This window comes from Cyprinus carpio, chromosome B18 (genome assembly GCF_018340385.1).
Source record: "Cyprinus carpio isolate SPL01 chromosome B18, ASM1834038v1, whole genome shotgun sequence".
Lineage (NCBI taxonomy): Eukaryota > Metazoa > Chordata > Actinopteri > Cypriniformes > Cyprinidae > Cyprinus > Cyprinus carpio.
This window is the reverse complement of record NC_056614.1, coordinates 13,675,041-13,697,647: the sequence shown is the minus strand read 5'-3', so window position 1 is coordinate 13,697,647 and position 22,607 is coordinate 13,675,041. Positions and strand designations below refer to the sequence as shown.

The 22,607-nt window shown below is 37.0% G+C and overlaps 1 protein-coding gene across 1 annotated transcript in view; it reads left to right on the top strand.

The window, feature by feature from the left end:
* Positions 1 to 22,607, top strand: part of LOC109083254 (tetraspanin-18-like) — a 39,435-nt gene that overhangs the window by 11,884 nt on the left and 4,944 nt on the right. The window contains exons 2-3 of the mRNA XM_042743922.1: positions 7,617 to 7,696; positions 19,069 to 19,164. Of these exons, the coding sequence (XP_042599856.1) occupies positions 7,694 to 7,696; positions 19,069 to 19,164 (99 nt within the window). The 5' untranslated portion in view covers positions 7,617 to 7,693. The remainder of the gene's footprint in view (positions 1 to 7,616; positions 7,697 to 19,068; positions 19,165 to 22,607) is intronic.

Here is a 22,607-nt window from a genome sequence, read left to right as displayed (position 1 = left end):
CTCCCCAGATCTTAATCCCATTGAGAACTTGTGGTCAATCCTCAAGAAGCGGGTGGACAAATAAAAACCCACTAATTCTGACAAACTCCAAGAAGTTATTATGAAAGAATGGGTTGCTATCAGTCAGGATTTGGCCCAGAAGTTGATTGAGAGCATGCCCAGTCGAATTGCAGAGGTCCTGAAAAAGAAGGGCCAACACTGCAAATACTGACTCTTTGCATAAATGTCATGTAATTGTCAATAAAAGCGTATGAAGTGCTTGTAATATTATTTCAGTACATCACAGAAACAACTGAAACAAAGATCTAAAAGCAGTTTAGCAGCAAACTTTTTGAAAACTAATATTTATGTAATCCTCAAAACTTTTGGCCACGACTGTATATTTATTATAGATATATAAATGTGTATTTATATATCCATAATAAATATACACAGTACACATACATATAATATGTAAACAAAAACTGTTATTCTGTACAATGGACACATTGTCACAACTACGATGAGATAAACGCACGAAGAAGATGAAGATGAATGCAAATAGTCTTTAGTAAATCCACACAAGGGTAAATCCAGGACAGAACAGGCAGGAGACACAAGTAGGGACATAGTAGACCGGACAAACACTAACTGAACAGACAGGGACTTAAGTACATTGGTAGAGGATAATAGACAAGACACACCTGAACTAAATGACATAATCAAACATGAGGGAAAACTAGGTCACGGAGCACATGAGGGATGAAAACACAACAAAAACAGTCCAGAGGTGTGACAGATTGCCCCCCTCCCCAAAGGCGTGATCTCGCGCCTCAGGAACAATAAAGGGAGGGACGGAGGGGGTCTTAGGAGGAGGACAAAGACGTGGATATGGGATGGTGACAGGGAATGGCAAAGGGCTAGCAGGAAGGCAGGCAGACAAATACTGGAGGAGGTTTGGGAGGACCCAGCAGGAGGACGACCACCAGAGTCCAGGGTGGAGACGATGGAGGGAGGAGCCAGGGAGAAACCAGGAGGGAGCAGGAGGAGCCAGGGTAGATCAGACAGAGGGAGGAAACAGGAGGTACTTGGAGGAGCCAGGCGGGACACAAGCCACAGCCATGATGGTGGCCCACGGTGGAGCCGACGAAGGAAGGAGCCATGGTGGAGGAAGGGCTGACAGCTCCAGGGGGCTGACCGACAGCACGGAGCAGGTGGTGGTGAAGCCCGAGGCAGAGATGAAGAGCCGAAGAGCAAGGCAATGGGGAGGATCCAGAGGGCCAAGGTGGAGAAGATGGCTCCGGCGACCAAGGCTGAGGCGGGGATCTTGAAGGTGAACTCCGGCGGTGGAGCCAGAGGGAGGGAGAAGCCTGACAGAGCCAGAGGGATGGTGGGACGAGGAGCAACCGGAGGTACGATGGAGCCTGGCAGGGCTGGTGGGCTGATGGGCCACAGCAGAGAGGAGGGAGCTTGGAGCCATGGTGGATCCACTGGATCAAAGGGCCAAGGCGAAGTCCGGGACTCAGAGGCTGGAGGCGGAGACAAGGGATCCTCCAGTCATGACACCGATGGAGACTGGCAGACATGCTGCAAAACACTTACTGAACAGACAGGGACTTAAGTGCATTGGTAATCAAGGATAATAGAAAAAACACATCTGAACTAATGACACAATCAAACATGAGGGAAAACTAGGTCACAGAGCACATGAGAGATAAAAACACAACAAAAACAATCCAGTGTGACACACATACAGTATATATTTTGAAAATTGTATATACATATATATATTTATATTCTTATGTTTTATTTTATACAGAAACATATTTAATATATAAACATAACACATTTTTCTTATATACATGCATGTGTTTCTATTTATATATATATATATATATATATATATATATATATATATATATATATATATATATATAATAAATATACACAGTATACACACATATATTATGTATACAAAAACTTTTATTTTGGATGCAATTAATTGCGAATAATCTTTTGACAGCACTACTAACAATGCTTTCAGACACAGCCAGAGATTTAGCAAACCATACAGAGGTGTAGGTGTTAAACAAAATGTGTCCGTTTACGAGGAGATCCCACTGTTGAGCTTCTGCCTGATGAGGCAAATTATTCTGTTCTAAGGCTTGATGTGCTTATATCCCAGCATGACTTCTGCTCTCTTTGCTCCTCCGGTCGTGCCCGTGAAATCGACGCAGTGCAGCATTACCATTCAAGCCTCCAGCTATGTCAAATCTCAGTCTAGATCAATTATAGCATCCAGCTTCTCTTCCAAATCTCTGTCTGACAGATGCTGCAGATTTATATGCATGTATCAAAATCTCATATTCATACATGTGAAATCCACTGATTAGGTGTCTTGAGAGGAGGATGTGGGTGGAGAGGGGATTGCAGTCTGGTGTTTTTGTCATTTTTGGGATATTTTGAGGTGAACAGATAGATATATATATATACAGTAGATAGATAATTATTTCAGTTTTGAGATTTGTAAGTTGTTGTTTTTTTAAAGAAATAAATACTTTTATTTAGCAAATTAGGCTTTTACATTATTAAATAATAAATCAAATAAATTCTGTTCTTGTGAAGTTTCAATGAATCCTAAAAAATGTCACTGTTTCCACAAAAAATAGCATAATTTTTCAATATCAGTAATAATAAGAAATGTTATCTGAACACCAAATGAGCATATTAGAATGATTTCAAGGATCATGTGACACTAAAGACTGAAGTTATGAAAATTTAGCTTTGCCTCACAGAGATAAATTACATATTAAATATATTAAAATAGAAATTTTATTTGAAATTGTAATAATATTTCTCAATGTTACCATTTTTAATGTATTTTGATCAATTAAATGCAGCCTTAGTGAGCATAACATCTTTCAAAAATATAATTTTTTTTTTTACATTTTTAAATAATTTAACATTGTATTAGGCCTATGTATATTTACTGTAATATACTGCATCTATGATTTTTAAAGTAAAAATATGAATTACCACTGCCAGGTAATTTACAGTTTTCCAGTTTTTCAGTATCTATAGGTAATACTTTTAATAAATAGGTAATAGTTTTTAATAATAATGGGTGCCAACTTATAATTTACATTGAAAAACCATAAAAGGAGGTAAACTACTATTAAATGTAAACTTAACCAGAACTCAGCACGTCTACTTTTTTCATGCTGTACATTATAATTTCTGTGCCAAAGTTCATTTGTACTTTTTAATTTAAACTAAAATCAGTCCATTTTAAATCAAGTTACAAAGGGAACCTTCAACACATGATTTCATTTAAGATCCTTTTTGGCCATGTCCCACTCTCATTCTATTGTGGTGAAGTGCCATGCTGTTTTCCCATGGTGAATGGGATTACACTGGCAGCAGAGAATGTTTGGTGTTGACACAGCATGCAGCTTGGTTAGTCCTCCAAATCCCCTGCTGTTCCTGAGACCAAACAGCAAAATCTGCTCATTTTTCAAACCAATTGATTTGGGAATATGAACTGGCTAGAGGAAAGTCCTGTATTTGTGTAAGGGACTAAAAAGTTCTTCCTCTGGTTTTAATTAAGAAAGGGAACCAAGTGCTTCCTGTCCGACAGATTGTGCTTTGAATTTTTACGACAGGTTGTGTCAGCACAACTAAATAAACAATGTACACCCTAAGGATAAAATAAGAGAAGGATGAACACTGCACTACATCTTACCAAAGACACATAATGCAGCTTTTGACTATGAACATGTATTGTTTTGACTTATAATGAAAAAAGATGCAATAAAAGTACAGTAGACATGACATTCACGACAGCTAGAACCTGAAATTGACAACAGATGTTGTAAGTGGCCTGTTCTCAAAAAAGGTACAGTGGTTCACTGGTGCGGTACCCAATTAAAAGATACTAAATTGTGCCATTTAGGCATTTATGTGTACAGTACACTTTAGGTACTAATATGTACTTATAAGGTACTAAATGTGCACTCTATTTAGCTTTTTATACCTTTTTCATAGTGCATATAGAATAGAGTCAAACTCATAAAAACAGTAACAGCTACAACAATAATTAACAGAAAATGTTGATATACACTACTGGTAATAATAAATAAAGATTCAATTATTTAAAATTAAATCATATGTGCCACATCAAAAAACAATAAAATCAAATAAAAAAAAATTTACACTTACATGTTTCATCACACCATATGGTAAGGTGTCCCACCCACTGTGAAATCTTATTGGTCCAAAATCATTTTCCTCATAACTACATTAAACATCAGTTTTTTTAAATGTATTTATTTTTTCAATGAGGATTTCCACAACAGTTTTTACATCTAGCAATGACTAAATAGTGCAAATAGGGAAATTACTAATCTTGTGGTTGCCCTATTTTTGATTTGTCTTTAATCCAGGATGATATTCATTTTATAACAACTCAATTTGTAACAGTGCAAAAATTGTTTTATGGTAATTTTACATAATTTTAATCTAAACTACTCTCTACTGATAGGATGAGAGATTTATTTAAAAAAAAAAAACTTTTTTTTATAATGAATCAATGTAGCCAATCATTAGCTCATTATTGACAAGATCAGATCATTAATCATGTCTGTTGTTTGCATAACTCTTTCTTAGAGAAAACAGTGGATCATGGACCGCTTGGTTTGCATGTTAACAACTTTTCTTGTGCCTAATTTGAGAAGCTGACTCCCCCACACCTTTAAGCCCTTTTGGCCGATTCCAACAGGTTTAATCACTCGGCTTCAAAGGCTTGTTTTGATGGCCTGAACCTTGTCTCTCCCCAGAGACTAAGGTCTGTTCGGCCTTGGGGCCTGAAAAGGGAGAGGGAGGTTTTAATGAAAGACAAGAGCAGACTGCATAGAGAAAACACTAAGTAAGTGTGTACAGAGCTGGTCATTATCACAGCACTGAGTGTTGTGCCAGGAGCTGTACCATATGACTCTTTCAACACTTTGACAGCCTCCTTTTTCTCAAAGGATTGCACTTAAAGCCCCTGTCAGACACTTGCCACAAGGTCAGAGGACACCTGGACGGCTTCTGCCACATTTCAATCAGATGTATCGATCAAGTATCTGAAGCAGAGGAGTAGCTTAAATATGTGCTGATGAGTTGATGTGTTTTATCAATATAGTTCAGAGATGATATCGAGTGTCAGGAAGTATTTGGGGCTCAGTCCAAATGCCTATTCTATGAAAAATATTGGAATATGATACACTTGAAGTATTAAGAATTGAAATGTTACATCTGTGGTGTGTCATTGTTTATGATGTAAATCTTTCAGAATTACTGCTGGAGCTAAACCTAAAAAGGCCTCTCTAGCCTATAGTCTCAGCCCCAGGCATGCCCAAAATAATAAAAAATTATTTTTGACCCTTTTGGCTTTCTAGAGCCTAGTAAGTGCTTTACACTTATAATAGATTTCTCATTCACTCCCCAGGTGTTTTTAAGGTTCTTTATAAGTACAACGGGTGCTTCTGAGAAGAATTTGTGTTATTTTTGAAAAAGTGAACAATGTGCCTGTATTGTAATATTGATTATATTGTAATTTATGAAAATAATAGAAGTTTTACTTATCTTAATCACTGAACATAATTACAATAAAATATTTATTTACTAGCCAACCACTGAATCACACAGACACGAAAACTATTCATATTTTAATATTTAATGTTTTTTTTTTTTTTATGAGCTGGACAAATAAACTATTAGAGGAAATACGAGAGAAAAAGTGGCATATGCTTCGAATGACTAGACAGTTGGCAAGCCTGGCCATCACATCCTTCCAGAGGGACAGACGTCCTGTAGGATGTGTCACTCATCGTGTATGTGAATAGCATAGTATGATCATGGACAGAGACGGGGAGAGGTAGGGCAGTGAAAGTGTACAATATAATGACAAATAACAACACGCACATCCTTTATTGCCAACCCTCTGTGGTCATCTATTAGCACTGAACTTTAAGTCATCCTGCATTGTTCAAATGTACCTCAGACTGAAAAGGGACCTTTAGCATAGACATAGATAAACATAATGCAGATGCCCTTTCAGCTCTTTTGTTCAAACCCCTTGTTGATTCTAGATGAAGGAAACAATGTTTGCAAGTGTAGAGAATACAGTTAAAGAGCGCACGGTCCCCTCAGACTGTAAGGTCAGAAGAAACAAATCAATTTACCAGGGAATGACCAATCAGTGTACGCTGTGGTTGATCTTAAATGCCATTGAATGCCACTGATTTGGGAGCATAAGAGGTTAGTAAAAGAGTTTTTTTTTTTAGGGTGCTGTCTTTGTAAATGTAATCTTGCTTCATGGTTGTAGGTATTGTATTTCACTGGAAAACCCTTAAATATCCTGAAAATGGACTGTGTGTCGCTATAGAAACAATTGTTGTATAAACTTATGATATTCTGTGCATGTATTTTTGTAGGAAGTGTAGCGTGCTTGGAGAACAAGGGAATTCTGGTCTGCCAGGTCATAGCTGAAACACAGAATTTTTTTCTACAAAACACTTCTCAATAAATGTTTTCATTGTGTTTACTTAAGTTAAAACATGAGCATCCTGGATTTTATTATACCTCTTTTATGTTATCCTTCTCCCTACATTAATATACCCTTATTTAGGAAAAATCTGCTGCAGTTTTCACAAAGATTTCGGTGCTACAGTATCATGAATAATGCTTTTGAGGCCACACTCTTAAAAATAAAGGTTCCAAAATGGATTTTTACAGCAAAGCCATAAGAACCATTTGGGGTTCCCCAAAGAACCTTTCAATGTACATTTCTTAAAAGAACCATTTTTTCTTAATGTGAAGAATATTCTAAAGAGCCCCTTTCCACTTTTGTGCAATGGAACATTCCATGGATGTTAAATGATCTTCATGGAACCACAGAAGAAAAGAAAGACCCTTTATTTTCAAGAGTGTGCCAGGAACATCTCAGTTTTAATTGGCTAGTAGCACATTGCAACTAGGAGACACTTGTGGCAAAACAATATGAATAGCAGAAAGTTAAAGCATTTAGGCTTGTTAGCTGCACACGGTTGGTGATCCTCTCCAACAGTGAGAATCGGCTACAGGTAATTAGCTAGGTTTCTAATAAATTATTCATGACCTCCGACACTAATCAAGATTAGTAGCACCGAGCATAACAGGCAAAATGCAATCAGTCTGGCATCAAACAATAAAGAGCAATTAACCAAGCAACGGATCTGATAAGTAATGGCAGCCATTAATATTTCACCTTCTTCAGTCGTGGGTTTAGACTGATTAAAGCTAGTGTGATGCTCATTCTGTCCCAGTTCATTTCTTTACTCAAGTTGCAAAGTGAAAAATTCACGCACATGCTGTTTCAGAGTAGTGCACCACAGGGAATGTCATCAATAATGAATCCTCAATCTCGTCGCACTCCAAGATTCATACTTATTACCTGCCCTGTGCCAAGCTTTCCTTTGAGTCTTTAGTGTGGAAGAGTGCTGTTTTTCCTCCATCTTGCATGTTTTATTGTGCTTTTGTGGACATGAATTTGCTTTGCTGTTTGCTTGGTGTGATTAAATACGTGCCATGACCTGTGGTTGTGTTTCTTTTCACAGCTAATAAAAACAGACGGAAAGAGAGAGCAGAGGCGCTGCATCTTTTGACCTGAATCCTGAACTACATCAAAGAACTCATGGTAGGTGTTTTTGCTTATTAACATTAACAGAGCATCTGTGTGTTCTTAAAGGGACAGTTCAACTGAATTCGACCCTCATTCTGTTTAAAGTTCGGTTTTAAACATGGATGATGTTACTTTTTCTTTTCGGCAGTGTCTATTTACACTATTTCAAACAGCCAGCTTTGTTTGCAAAGGCTATTTTCACTTCCTCCGCCCACTATTGCGCAGATATTTTTTCTTTAATACCACAGAGAATATTACTTACATTTACACTTTGTTTGAAGAGCATCTAACATTTCCTGCTCCAAACAGTATCTAGCATTATTAGATGCTTATATTTTTTTCAAGTGTAAAGTCACATTAAACATATATTTCTGTAGAATTACATAGGCAATTTTGTCTGTTATCATGTCAATAGTGTAACAATGTTTGAATTCACTTCCAAACCAAGCAGCGTTCTGTTAGTCAGTGCCACAAGTTCACGTGAGCAACTTGGACCTGTTTTCAAAATCTGCATGATGAAATCTTTCACCCTAATGAAAAATTCCTGGTCACATGGATTCTTACTAAAATGACTGGATTGTGCTCTTGAAAGTGTGTGACTGCACCGTGACACAAAAGGTTAAGTTTTGAAGAATCTTTACACTGCTCTTTGCCATTCAGTATTAAAAAAATGCTTGTGTAATAGCTTCAAAGTCTTTTGAAACCACTCCATAGTTCTGTGTGAAGAAAAGACTCAAATTAAAAATATTTCCAGTTCTCTGCAGCACAGATTTCATTCTCCATTCTGTATATTCAAACTTAGTTTTCACATTCGGCTACAACACAATGGTATTTGGTGTCAAGGACATCAAACCTGGTGCATTTTTTAATCTGAATGCAAATTCATATAAGATTTCAGAGCTTTGGCAGAAGGGAACATGTCGTTCCTTAAACAAAGGTGACATATGACTTCAGAAGTCTCATATGAAACCACTTTTATGGTGGCTTTATATAACCATTTTTACAGTTTAACAGACATTATCACATTGTATGGAATTTAAAAAAAAAAATAATTCATAAATTTTGCATTTCTTGTATTGTGCATTACATATGTCCTCTCTTTGTGCTTTGTCTTTCTCTTCACAACTATGATAATCACAATCAATATCTTTAGCATTTTACCAGTGTAGATGGGATTTTCTCAATTCAGGGCAGTGATTTTGCTATACACATTAATTGCTTTGTAAATTCACCAATCAATACAACATTAATCCAGTCCATGCAAGCAATTTTTGCCTCTTCCACACAGTGCACTTTTCATGCACCATATCTAGCAGATAGCTTCATTAAAAAGGAAATGCTACACAAAAATGAACTGAGTGGAAATGCAGTGAAATCATTGTGTTGACAGTATTGTTTGGCTGGTGGAGGGCTGTTGGTGCACAAAGCCATTGTTACACTGTCAACAGCAGGGAGGTGATTGTCATATACTGAAGCGGCATCTTTTATTTCTCTGTCATGGCTGGGATCCGGTCTTTGTGGGGAACTGATTTGCATTAAAACTCAGTGCATTAAAATTCCACACACATAGCAGCAATACACATACGTGGTTCTCAGAGTTAAAGGTCCCGCTGACAGAGATGCATCAACTGCTCTGTTCAACCTCTAAAGCCAACCCTCAAATGCCAAATAAGCAAAATGCCATGTTGATGAAGATTTGTGGTTTGACTTTTATTTTTGCCCTTAGTGCCTTTTAGGTTGCTTTGGTAAAGAAAGCATCTGCAAAGATGGAAATGAAAATCAGCCATCCTGTATTTACTGTGGAAGCTGTCGTGCCGCAGACAGTTTCTAAAGTTAAACTGATGGTACTTTATAACAGATGGTATCTCTCCATAATAATCATCTCCACGCCATCCATCTATAACAATGCTGGAGATTGGAGCTCTCAAGTGGCCACTTCAAACAGGGAGTCTGATGCTGTGTAATGGCGTCTGTAATTTAAAAATTTTCACATCAATATTTTCACATTAATCATGCGGGACTCATTCACACTGCACCTCAGAATGATGAAGGAGCTCAATACACATTTAATTCTGTTCATTTCCACTTCATTAATGATTCTTTCAGATCCATGTATTGTGAAATGCAAGGGGAGGCTAGGATGTCTCCTTAAGAACAATGTGCACTCAATGATAATGATTGTGACATGCCTTCTTTGTTGTATGTAATCTTTTATGAAGAAAAAAATATTATTGTATATTCTGTGAGTGTGTGTGTTTGTGTGTGTGTGTGTACCTGGTATTCATCACGTTATGGGCCAAATGTCCCCACAAGTATAGTAATAACAGTCAATTTTGACCTTGTGGGGACATTTTTTTGGTCCCCATGAGGAAACAAGCTTATAAATGACACAGAATGGAGTTTCACGAGTTCACACTTACATATGATAAACAGAGTAAAGCTCATGCGTGTTTGACACACTGTCAGGGGAGAGGGCTCCGAGCCTTATAATTCTTCCCGAACCCGGAGCACTCCCCCTTGTCCAGGGAGAGGGCTCCGAGCTCAGTATTTGCCCGAACACAGAGTGCTCCCCCCAGGTTGGGAAAGAAATAGTTGTAAGTGCAGGGAAGGGGTGGTGGAGGGATGCTGGAAAACTGTCAAGAAACAGAGGTAAGTCTGCTGTGTATCTTGTTATTTGGGTTGATTACTGATTGTGCTCCTCTCGTGTTAATTAGGTTAATTATTTGGACATGCTCCTCCCGAACATTGTTAATAAAATGTCATCTATAGAAATCAATGAAAATCTGAAATAGCAGAAAGTTTCCTGTGAGGGGTAGGTTTAGGTGTAGAGTTGGTGTATAGAAAATATGGTTTGTACAATATACAAACCATTACGCCTATGGAGAGTCCCCACAAAATATGGAAACCAGTGTGTGTGTGTGTGTGTGTGTGTGTGTGTGTGTGTGTGTGCGAGTGTGTGTGCATGATCAAGAGAAAAATTTAATGTGGGGGCAACATCTTACCCCATCTTACCCCACAATGCTTAGATGTGGACTGAAAATCAAATAAGACCTGTTTACCCTTTTTGTTGTGTAATGGGTGTACCCTGGAGATTCAGGGATCTTTTTCCTTTTTAGGACATCTTTCAACATAAGGCTGTTACAAAAAAGGAACAGTCTGTTCTGAGAGCTCTTTGTCACTGGAGAAGCACATGATTTGAGTTAATATGTTTATTGTGGAGCAAATTCTTCAGAAATGTAATGTTGCTTGAAGGAATGCATCTTCCCATAATGCATACCAAGATTAAAATTCCCATGCGTTTTTTAATAACTTTGTCACTGTCATCTTCTGTCTGCATTTATGTTTACGACTGTCATCACCAAGCATATGCACTAAGGGACTGATTCAACACAGAGTGTCAACAAACTCCATATTTCACGGCAGACCAGAGGTCCTCCTCCAGATGGCATGTTTGACAGGCCTGTGAGTGATCACTCATTAGACAAACGTTGGTCCAAGCTGTGCTCCATCTGCAGAAGGCTGCTGCTGTCTGTGTTTGCTCTGACAGGAACTGGTGCTAAGTGGATACGCCAGACACCCATCTAGAAACAAAGGGCTGTCCACCTATCCCAACCCCCACCATTTTAGCTTAGACTGTAGAAGTCAAGCCATCATAAAAATATGCTGAAATCCCTCCCTTTTGCTTTGTGGTTCTATATTTATCTTCTTGGCAAAAAAACATTTTCCCTGTTTTCGACATCAGCCAAGATGTAAGACATTAACTTCAGAGCTCAAATGTGGGGGAGTGGACTGTTTGAACTTCACGTTCTTGAGTTTGTGTGATGTTTGGAAAGAGGTGAGAAGAAGGGGAGAAGGTGTTTTCCCTGTAGGACGTGTGGACCTTTGATTATTTTGTGTTGACATGCGGAACACAGTGTTTGAAGTCCAACTGTCCATGTGTGTTTCTCCCTTCACATAACAATTCAGCACTAATGCAAACTTCACCTTTTAGGTAAAGTCAGTTTGACCGCAAATGTTTGTAGGAAACAAACTGACCTACACTAAATAACTAGGACCCATTCACACTGACAACAAATTAATAGCTTCAAGTCAACAAGTTCATACTGTTTGTTGCTGGAACCTATTTTTTAGTTGGTTGCTGTATCAGTTGGTGAATCACTGCATTCCCACACTGCTCATTAGCATACTGTTGACATTTTATTGCACAGCCATCAATTGCTGTTGTTCATGTCTTCAAAAGTGACAGTCGCAAACAGTCAGTGAAATGTTTTAGTTCTCTATTCATTCATGTGCTGTTAATCAGTGATGTATCTTTAGCTGGCTGATGAGGATAGAGATACATTGTCATTGTGGAAAATGTTATTTTCCATTTTATTTGCGGTTTTGAGGTTCAGAGTTCCTGGGAACATTCCCTAAATAGAAATTCATTCACTTTTGGACATTCATTGCCCAGCTTATATTCGATTCTTATGCAATGTGGGATGCTTTTGCTTTACCAAGCAAATGATTGTGCAACTGCTTTTTCAAGACCAAAAGTATTACATTATCCTTAAAGGGTAACATGTGTTAGAACACAAAATTGTTTTATAAGTACATCACTTGGCAGATTTAATAATTTAGAGAAATGTTAAGAAAGTGTTGCCTAAATAACCAATTACAAGTGACTTAAGGTTTAATTTAATAAAAAGGGAAAGTCCAGTGCCATGGGAAATCCCTATTGTACTAATGAACTAGTGTTGATGTGATCACACTCACTGTGAGAAGAGAAATCCACACTGTTGAAAGACAGAAAGAGGTTGTGAAGACAAAAGAGAAAGACTTCAACCGATCAATGTCTTATTGATCTTGCTGAGCTAGTGATCTTCTCCATCTGGGATTGATAACTTCACCAGAGGAGCAGATACAAGTGTATGGATCGCAGAAGCATTTAAACTGTGTTTTTTTTTAATCTAAGGACAGAGAATCTTCCTGAGTTGTGATGTCTGTGAAGTTATTAGGTTTTGTATTGACCTCATTCAGCATTTCAGTAGTAAATTCATTATATCGAATAGCTTGGCAGTCATAACTCATACAGGAAGCTGCAGGTTGACAATTTTCTATAGATTTCCTTAATATTCTTCACTTCACCAGCACTAGCCATTTCCCCAAGTCCACTGGGTTTCTTTTCTCAGTGAATGCGGCATTCATTGACCTACTGACAAAGATGAATTGGCTTTATTCATTTGAAACCTGCACCTGCATCTTAACAATAATCTCTGTAATGAACTCTAGTTCTCACTACAGAACCTTACAGAAAGCTTATTACACACAATCTCACATCAGATGTTCAATAACCAAGTGCGATTGTAAATGTAGTTCACTTGAATGCTAATTATTATAGTTGCACAACAGTAGTGAATCAGTCCTACAGTACTGAGACTATTCACATTTGTATTGCCTACTTGTTTGTGTTACTTGTGTCAAACATTCAACTGATTTGTTCAAAAATGCTGATTCAACAATCAATATAAACAACCCTAAACAATTAAATCATTCAATCAAAAAAACAAACAAACACAACAATCAAAAAATAACTGACTCACTCAGGAACTAATCAGTAGACTTTATGAGTGAGTCATTGATTGATTCATTCAACCGATTTGTTCAAAAACGCTGCAGTATTCTTGACCCTGTTGAAAAACAATGATCTTAATGATCAGGGATTTCATTCCCCTGTTAAACAAAAACAGCAAATGCTGGTTAGGTATGTTTTGAAGCATGGCAGCTGGTTGGAGGTGGTTTAAGCTGGTCCTTAGTAGTTGGTCATGAGCTGGTTCAAGCTGGTCCTGAGCTGGTTATAAACTAGTTTAAGCTGGTAATGTGCTGGTCCTGGGTCTAAGCAATGAGCTCCTGCTCAGGACAAGTTCATAACCAGCTTATAACCAACTCAGGACCAGCTTAAACAAGCTCATGACCAACTACTAAGGACCAGCTTAAACCACCTCCAACCAGCTGCCATGTTTCAAAACATACCTAACCAGCATATGCAGGGGAATGAAACAGTTAAAAAGTAGGCAAAAGTGCTCAGATGAACCACTGCTTCTGCCGAGATTCTGAAGTGCGTATACAGTGCTTATATGCTTTATTATCCCATGAGGCCACAGGAGAGGATTTGTGAATATTAGTGAAGCAAAATAACTACCGCTGAATTACATTAATACTAAATAGAACATACTTTTTAAATGGTCATGAAGTACTTATTCAAAGGAAGTAACTACTTATATAGTATACGCTTTCAAATACAGCCTTGATCATTGAATCATTTATTCAAACAATTCATTCATAAATGCCTATTCATTCAGAAACTGTGTTGCTCGGAGACACTTTGTTTGGCTCTAATTCTGTTGGCTGAGCAAAAACAGACTAAGTAACCAATAATATTGTGCTTAAAATGTAAGTCGCACAAAACTAACATCTTGTTTACTGAATTTTCATATAAAAGCAACATTATACTCATGATCATCCCTTTTTTTGTCTGAATAACATCAAGTTATATTTTTGGTTTCACTAGAAGCTTTTTCTAAATATCTAAATCAGGTCATTGTTCTTGAGTCAGCTGGTCTAATGAATGAGCTTTGGCACTGCAGGCCTTTTGTGTCCAATTCAACCTTTAAATTCTCCTTTAAAGGACAAGAAATCCATTGGTTCTTATCACTTGTCTTATCCAAATGATCACTGATGAACCACTAAAAGCTTTAGGCTCATTATAGTCTGAAGTTTTCATTAATTATACAGCCAAATATGGCAGTTAGTCATTACTATGTTCCCTGATACATTTGAGGTACCTGCCCTCTTTATGAACATGCTATAACTGCTTTAACTTATGCAGACTTCAAAGCTGAGAAGCATGTGACTTATTCTGCCCTAATTGGAGGCTCATTAAGGGACTATATATGCCTGCTTGGTAGACCATGTTGTTGTACCCCTTCCCCTAACACAGCTAGAATGTTTTCCAGTTTCACGTGTATTATAAAAATGTCTACACGGAAGATTAGATTTGCTGAATTTTCTTGAATGGAGCACTATTGATGTACACACACACTCATACAGACGTAGTGTATTTGTCACAAGCTGTGCATTGAAAAGAACAATTAGGAGTCATCTGATTCACTGAGGGTGAAGAAGTTCAATGCTCTTGTGAATCCTGTGTTTCAAGCTATATTCCTCTTTATGTATGCAAGCTCATGGCTGACGGGGGAGAGCTGACCAGCACACAGTGTCCTTGTCCTTCAGCTAATGATCCTGTCCCAGTTAGTAGAATGACTAAACCAGACAGTGGATTAATCATGTTAAAAGTGTCAACTTCAAGGAGAGTCTCTTCAACCTATTTGTTTAAAAAAAGTGTGGTTTTCTAAAGGAAGACCTCTGGGAGGATGAGTGACTTTTAGCTTGTGAACTTGATTTTTTACTTATTTTTTCCAAGGGATATATGAGTGGTAATTGCCTTTGTAAAACTGAGGTATGGTTGTGGTTGATAAGGCTTTCACGTGGTTTCTAGTTTCTAGGGTGATTACTTACTAGCCAGTGCATATTTACAAATTCTCCATTCTGACATTGAAATAGGCCATTCATAAAATACATAAAAATTCCAAGGAAGTTTTAATTTGTGTGTGTGTGTTTACGGGGCAAATACACCTTACTGTCAGAGAGTGAATTTGCATTTTCATTTTGCCTGTCTGCTGTTTGAAATATTTACAGTGTGTATATATATATATATATATATATATATATATATATATATATATATATATATATATATATATATATATATATATATATATATATATATATATATTATTTTTCATTTTACAGTTTACAGGTGTTGTTTCAAAACAACATTAGTACCTAAACAATATGTAGTTCTATTGTAACATCAGAATTTTCCAAAATGGTTTGATCTGATTTTTTAGAAAAAATTTGAGTATTAATGAGTATTATTCGTATAATATTATTTTGTATTTTATCAGAGTTGAGCTACCCCTCCTTCTCATAACCTGCTTCAGCAGAAAAACGGTCACCAAAACAGGCAAAAAAATTGTAACTGTGTAGAAAAAAATAATAGTTCACCTCTTCCAATGTTTCACTCAATACAGGAAAAGTGCATATATTGCATAGATAATCAAGTATTAGACTCAAAATTATTGTAATATGCCATTGTTTTATTTCAGGAAATATTCTTAGCAGAAAGAGAAGATGTGATTTGCATAAGTATTCAATTTCTGTATTGCAGGAGTGCAAAGTTTACAGAGAATGAAAACAAAAATATTGTTACCCCATGAAAACTGATTTGCATAAGCATTCAATCTCTGTATTGCAGAAATGCGAAGTTTATACGGACGAAAAACAATTGCACTAATGAGCGCCTTACAATTGACCTCTGCTTGTGAATCATTACAGTAACTACCACTTTTCCTGGATAGAAACCCTGCAGTGAAGGGATCATTATTGAAGTTGTGAATCTAAAACACATTTAAGAAAATTATTCCTATCCAAATGTAAGGTTCTTATCTACATTTTTGCTGTTAATTTGAGATGATATGTCTGCAGTTTTCACAGTCTGAAAATTCTAGATTGTAGGTCAGAAAAAAAAAGAAAATAAGATTTTGTGATGTTATAGCAATGAATGTATCACATGAAGAGTGTTGTATGGGTTTGTGTGTGTTTGTTTCTTTCTGTGGGTGCTGACTGTGTTCATGTCAGCTAATGTCTATGAGAGAACAAGCAGCAGTCTCTTTCATATTCACACATGCTGTTGATCTGGCCTCACTTTTGCTTTGCATCAGATATTTCTGCACTTTTGATGAATGTGTTGCTGTTTGCTGTTTTCATTGTGTACGAGACTACAAAGACAATTCTTAGAAGTAAAAAAACACACTGTGCTTTTGGTCTCATAATCAGAGACCCCATGCTTTGGAATAATGAGCTGAACACAAATCAGTCTTGATCATGTTGTTGGATTTGCTGAAGCTCTTTGGACTGCATAAATGTGCTGCAATGAGCATGTAGTTTCACTGCAGACCTTCCTGTTACATGTAGCTATGTGTATTTGATTGATGATGACTGCAGTGCTGTGGGAGTCTTGGGAAAAATACCCTGTTTATTCTGCACTTTCTCCAGAGCCAGCTCCGCAGGCAGTTTGATTTATACTGGGATCCAAGATGCTTTACACCAGTGCGTTCCAACTGGGAGTGTGTGTTGGTCTCCTGCACTCAGCAAGCTAAGCATCATGCCGAAGTTTTTACACAAAACCAGAGAAATGCAAATTTTGCAGGCCCACTTTTTTAAAAGCTTTTACGACATTCTCGGCCCATGCTCCCACATTCAGGTGCAAATGGCTTTGCCGGCATATCAAAAACATATCAAATTATACAAGAGAGGTCATCAGATGCTGCTAATGAAAGCTTTAATATGCAACCCTAATTAAAACCCCCTGGTTTGGCCTTTGTTAAGAATGAGGGTAATTAAAACACTAATTGCCCTGAGGGTGCTATAAGCACTTTGCCAACACTTTTGATACCAGGGCCCTCTGTTTAATTGAAAGGATCCATTAAACACAGGCTGCATTTCTGTCTATTTCTTTGGGCAGTGAAAGATTGTAAGATCATCATTATTTCCCAAAATCATTATTCTACAAAAGAGCAACAAGGTTTGCCAGATCAGAACTTCTCAATATATTTGATAAAGACCCCAAAATATGATAATTCCCTTGTGAGGTACCCACATCCTTAAATACATTTATAGCTATATATTTTTTAATGTTTAAAGACCTATTTATGTCGGTGCCTATAGCCTTGTGGGCAGCGCGCTGACATATAACACCTCTGCGCAACGGGTCTTCCGAGTTCACTTCCTGTCAACTCTGAGCTGTCCTATCATAATAAAGGCAAAAATAAATCTTAAAAAAGACCTATTTATACTTAATTTATACTCTAAATACTGTTCTGTACTCGTCGGTGCAGCCAACGATAGAACAGTTAGCATGCTTTGCTCGAACTTTCGCCATGGATGGAAACTTGCTGATTAAGGGGTGGTAATATTAAAATAATATCCATTTATTATGGGAGCAAACTCTGAGTGGCTTATTTTTCACAAACTTGCAGGGAAATACTTATCAAAAACATTAACAGGGTTGTTCTTTTTCACATTTTCTGGTTTGTTAGATGCACCGGGGATCCGATTATAGCACTTGAACACGGAAAAAGTCAGATTTTCATGATATGTCATCTTTAAAACTGAAAAAAAAAAAAAAAAAAAAAAAAAAAAAAACTTTTTAGAAAGCAAATTGAAACTAATATTGAAAAATGCTAATAATACTGTTTTTGAACAATTTAATTAATGTATAAAGTTAAAGTTAACTTTGACAACTCTAAAAATATCTATTTTTATATAATGTAAATATTGATCTCTCTCTTTCTCACTCTCTTGCTATACCTCTCAAATTTCCCCTGGACCCCCTTCCAGTCCAGTTTGAAACCCCTGACGTAGATGATTCCATTTTTGGCCAATATACAGTAGACTCATCTCCTAAATAAAGATCTATAGAGCTCTAGGAAACCACTTTGGGTGATACAAGGTGAGCCAAAGAAACAACACTGGGGAGCCAAAAACCTCTTTTGAGAACTTTAGTGGACTTGTCATCAAGCCACATTCTATTTCTGGCTCCAAGTCAACACACAAGTGATTTTCCCCGACCTCTCTCTTCCACAGAGTTCTCACTATGATTACTATATCTATTAATAATGCTTGCGATCCATCATGTATTGTTGTTTGCAACAAGACTTGTGGTATTAGCACTGCACAGCGAGATAAGGTTGCACTCAAACATGTATTTAAGGACGACACCCTCATGTAATACACCCTCTGTGTGTTGTCTGAGTAATGGTAGCCTAGCTCTGCCAGTGCTGGCTGTTAGCACTCTACTAGAACTAATGAAAAAGGCCCCATTTCATTTAAGGAAAGTGGCGCCGTAATAGGCCTTCATCCCAGAGAGTGCTTTTCAGGTAGAGGAATGGTCTGCTGAAACACAAGAGCCTCTCATCATTAATTCCACTAAAAGGGCGGCTGTGCCTTTAAAAAAAATTTGTTTGGCCGACATTTTAGTATGCACATGGGAACCCTGAATTCACCTTGTCTGAATGCACTTTGAAAACAAGATTTTGCTGAAAAGCCTTTTTTGATGCTAGCATTACTTCGTTAAGTGTCGTACAAACTGTGAACCTTTTAAGTTTTTTGACAGTGCTTTAGTACAAATGTTTTTTGTGCCGAGTGTCAATATGTAGATGAAAGGCTCGATTGTGAGTGTTTCTGATTAAGTTCAGAGATGACGCTATGTTTGTCTTTCTTCCAAGGGGCTCGGGGAGGCTTCAGCAAGGGGGACGAGCATGGAAGGAGACTGCCTCAGCTGCATCAAGTACCTCATGTTTGTCTTCAACTTCCTTATCTTTGTGAGTATTTATGTGTGTGACGTTGACAATCACTTCACTATAGCAGAGTAGTAGAAGAGTGCAAAGGGAAAGATACAGACTACTCATAGAGAAATGAATGTGAGAAACTGGAGTGGTTATAATGTTGTGGGAGTAGAAGTTTCGCCTTTCATTTACAATACTAGTCACCTATTTGATAGAGTTTGTTTACTCTAGAATGTGCATTAGCTAGACAAGTAACTGCTTTTGAGTGCTACCAACATGGCCACCAAATGAATTAGCTTAGACCACCTGCGACTAGCTGATATTTGACCTTTGACCTCATAATTTTTTGAAAGAAATTAATTCTTTTGTTAAGTAAATAATACTTAAGAAATAAAAATGTATATATTTTTAATTAAACTTAAAGGGTTGGTTCACTCAAAAATGAAAATTCTGTTATTAATTACTCACCCTCATGTTGTTTCAAACCCGTAAGAACCCAGAACACAAATTTGTATTATTTGATAAAATCCGAGAGCTCTCAGACCCTGCATGGACAGCAAGGTTACTACCATGATCAAGGTCCAGAAACGTAGCAAGGACATCGGTAAAATAGTCCATGTGACATCAGGGGTTCAACTGTAATTTTATGATGCTACGAAGAATACTTTTTTTGCACAAAGAAAACAAAAATAATGACTTTATTTAACAATTCTTCTCTTCCTCATCCCGTTTGCAGCGGCACGCTGCCATTATCGAGAGAGTATTATGATGCATGCGCCTGCTTCATGCTATCAATGCATGCGCGTGATGACGCATGTCCATTTTGACATAATCAGTGTGTTTTACGTTCAGCATGCATGCGTTTTCTCATGAACGTAAACAATGCTGATTATGCTGATTACGTTCAGGGGAAAGTGCGCACATGCGTCGTGGTACTCTCCAAAATGGTGGAAGGCGGTAACTTGGGGAGAAGAATTTTTGAATAAATTCTGTTATTTTTGTTTTCTTTGCGCACAAAAAGAATTCTCGTAGCTTCACAAAATTGAAGTTGAGCCACTGATGTCACATGGACTGTTTTACCGATGTACTGTACTTGCTACGTTTCTGGGACTAGGAACGGCACAACTGGGCTAAAGGCGCCTCGGGGTAAAAGGCATCTTTGAAACTTTTTTTCTCTAAACCACTAGATGGCACAAAATCCTGGCGTAGCACTTTCCAGAACATTCGCTTTTCAAGATGCATGTGTATATTTGGCTGATCCTTGACACAATCACGGGCAACAGTGCAAAATTGATTCTGTGCTTACTTGATCTAATATTTTATGTTTTTTTTTTAAATACAAAAAATTAATCTACCAAATTAAAACAAATAAAATTAAACAAAATATTTCTACACAAAAATATTCTTAACAAATTTCAGTTTTGTTTAAGATAATTAAAGCAACAGTTTTTAAATAATGAAAGAATATGTAAAAGTATGGTATTTGAGGTAGAAAAAAAAAAAACACTGGCCATGCTGTTGGGGCTAAAGGCACAGTAATTACCATGATAATTAATAGATGGCTGACTTTTCCATTTGTTGACATGACATTGTTAGATTCAGATGGTAAATATCATATATTATGTTGAGTGTCCATATTAGAGATAATCATCATGTTTAGAATGAAACCATCATGTTTAAAAACATGATATTAATCATATCATATGATAAAATATAATTTGTTGTTACTACTGTAAATCTGTTAAATTATTCTGGGATCTCCTTTAAAGCTTTCAGAATCTTTTTTTTTTTTTTTAAAATAATGTTGTTTCTGTATTTTAAAATATATATATATTTATATTTTAATGACAGTATATTTATTAAACAAAAATAATTATTTTATTTTTCAAAATAACCAGAAAATAGTACAAACTTTGCTAAAGTGATTGTTTTGAACAATTATTAACTTAGACATTATTTTAAAAAAACAACAACATTATTTTAAGTATTTGTATCAATACTGTGTGCCTTTTGCCCCATGCTGGTTTGCCCCTTGCCACCTCATATATTCTGTTGCTCCATTAATGTTTAATACAAACATATATATTTTTCTGCAATTATACATTATAGGCACATCGAAAAGCAATTTTTTTCTTAAGGTGTGCCTTTAGCCCTCTTTAAAAGTATGCAAAAGTGTACAAATTTTTCACAGAGATATTCTTTGACTATATTTCCCCCAAAATTCAGCTGTTAGGATTCACAGATTTGTAGCAGAACAACTATTTGTTTAGACATTTCAAAACAAAAAGGGGAAGATACAGGGAGAGAAGGAGGGAAGAGACAGAAAGTGCTTCTTTGATCATCTATCTAGGTTGACAATATAAATGGCCACTGTGGGATTGGCATAGACAGAGAAAGATTTGGACTCATTTCGTTTGACTGAATTAATTATCTCCCAACAGTGAGAATAATGTGATGTACACACGTAAGTGCAACGCCAACAATAAAATAGCTTGTTTTTGTTCAAAAATGCTAATATAATTCTCTGAAATCCATTTAATAAGGCGAAAACAGCTGCTCATATTTATTCAGTGATACAGTCAAGCTGTTTATGGATTCTGTTTATGACAAAAATAGCTGCTGTGACAGGACTCCGCTTGACAGACACATTGCTAATGTCATCCATGAAAAGAATCCCAGGTTTGGCTCACAGGAGAGAGAGACTGAGGAACATGTTTTTGTGCGAGGCTCTTATCTCAAAACCCACCACACAAACCTATACACACACACACACACACACACACACACACACACACACACACACACACACACGCACACACACTTCTTGAGCTGCTTAATCACCAGTCTGGTGTCTGCTCAAACCTTCATCTGTGAATGTGTGTGTGTATGTGTGTCTATGAACGATGGTGTGGAGGAAGGGTATCACTTTGACAGGTAGAGGATTGTGGGAAGCTGCAAAAAGAAACAGCAGCGTTTCCCAGCCCCCACTCGACTGTCTTTGACTCGCCTGTTAAAACTCCTCAAGCTCCTCTATCCATTCACCTTCCCCCTCCTCTCTGGAAGCATTCACTTTCAGTAGCCGTTTGCTCAAAAATGATTTATTTTCAGCAGTCGAGCCCATTAGTATACTCTCTCTGCTCGGTAGCACGTTAACCTTTGTGTTCACTTTACCAAGGAATGTGCATACAACTCAGCAGTTTGTGGTGCATGATAATTTTTCATATTTATCACAATCATTAATCCTGCACTTGCAAAATAATCAGCAATCATTATCTTTTTTATTTAATGTTTAAAAGTGTTATTTTATTAGAGGATGTTATGTGAATATTACTGCATATTGCTTTCATAGAATGTGTCTTGAATGTAAGAATGTAATTTTGTGCCATTAGTAGAATCCTTTATCTAAAACAATTCTACTAATTCACTAAAATACCAATGGTATTATCTGATGTGTAATCGTGTAATTACTATGGTATGTG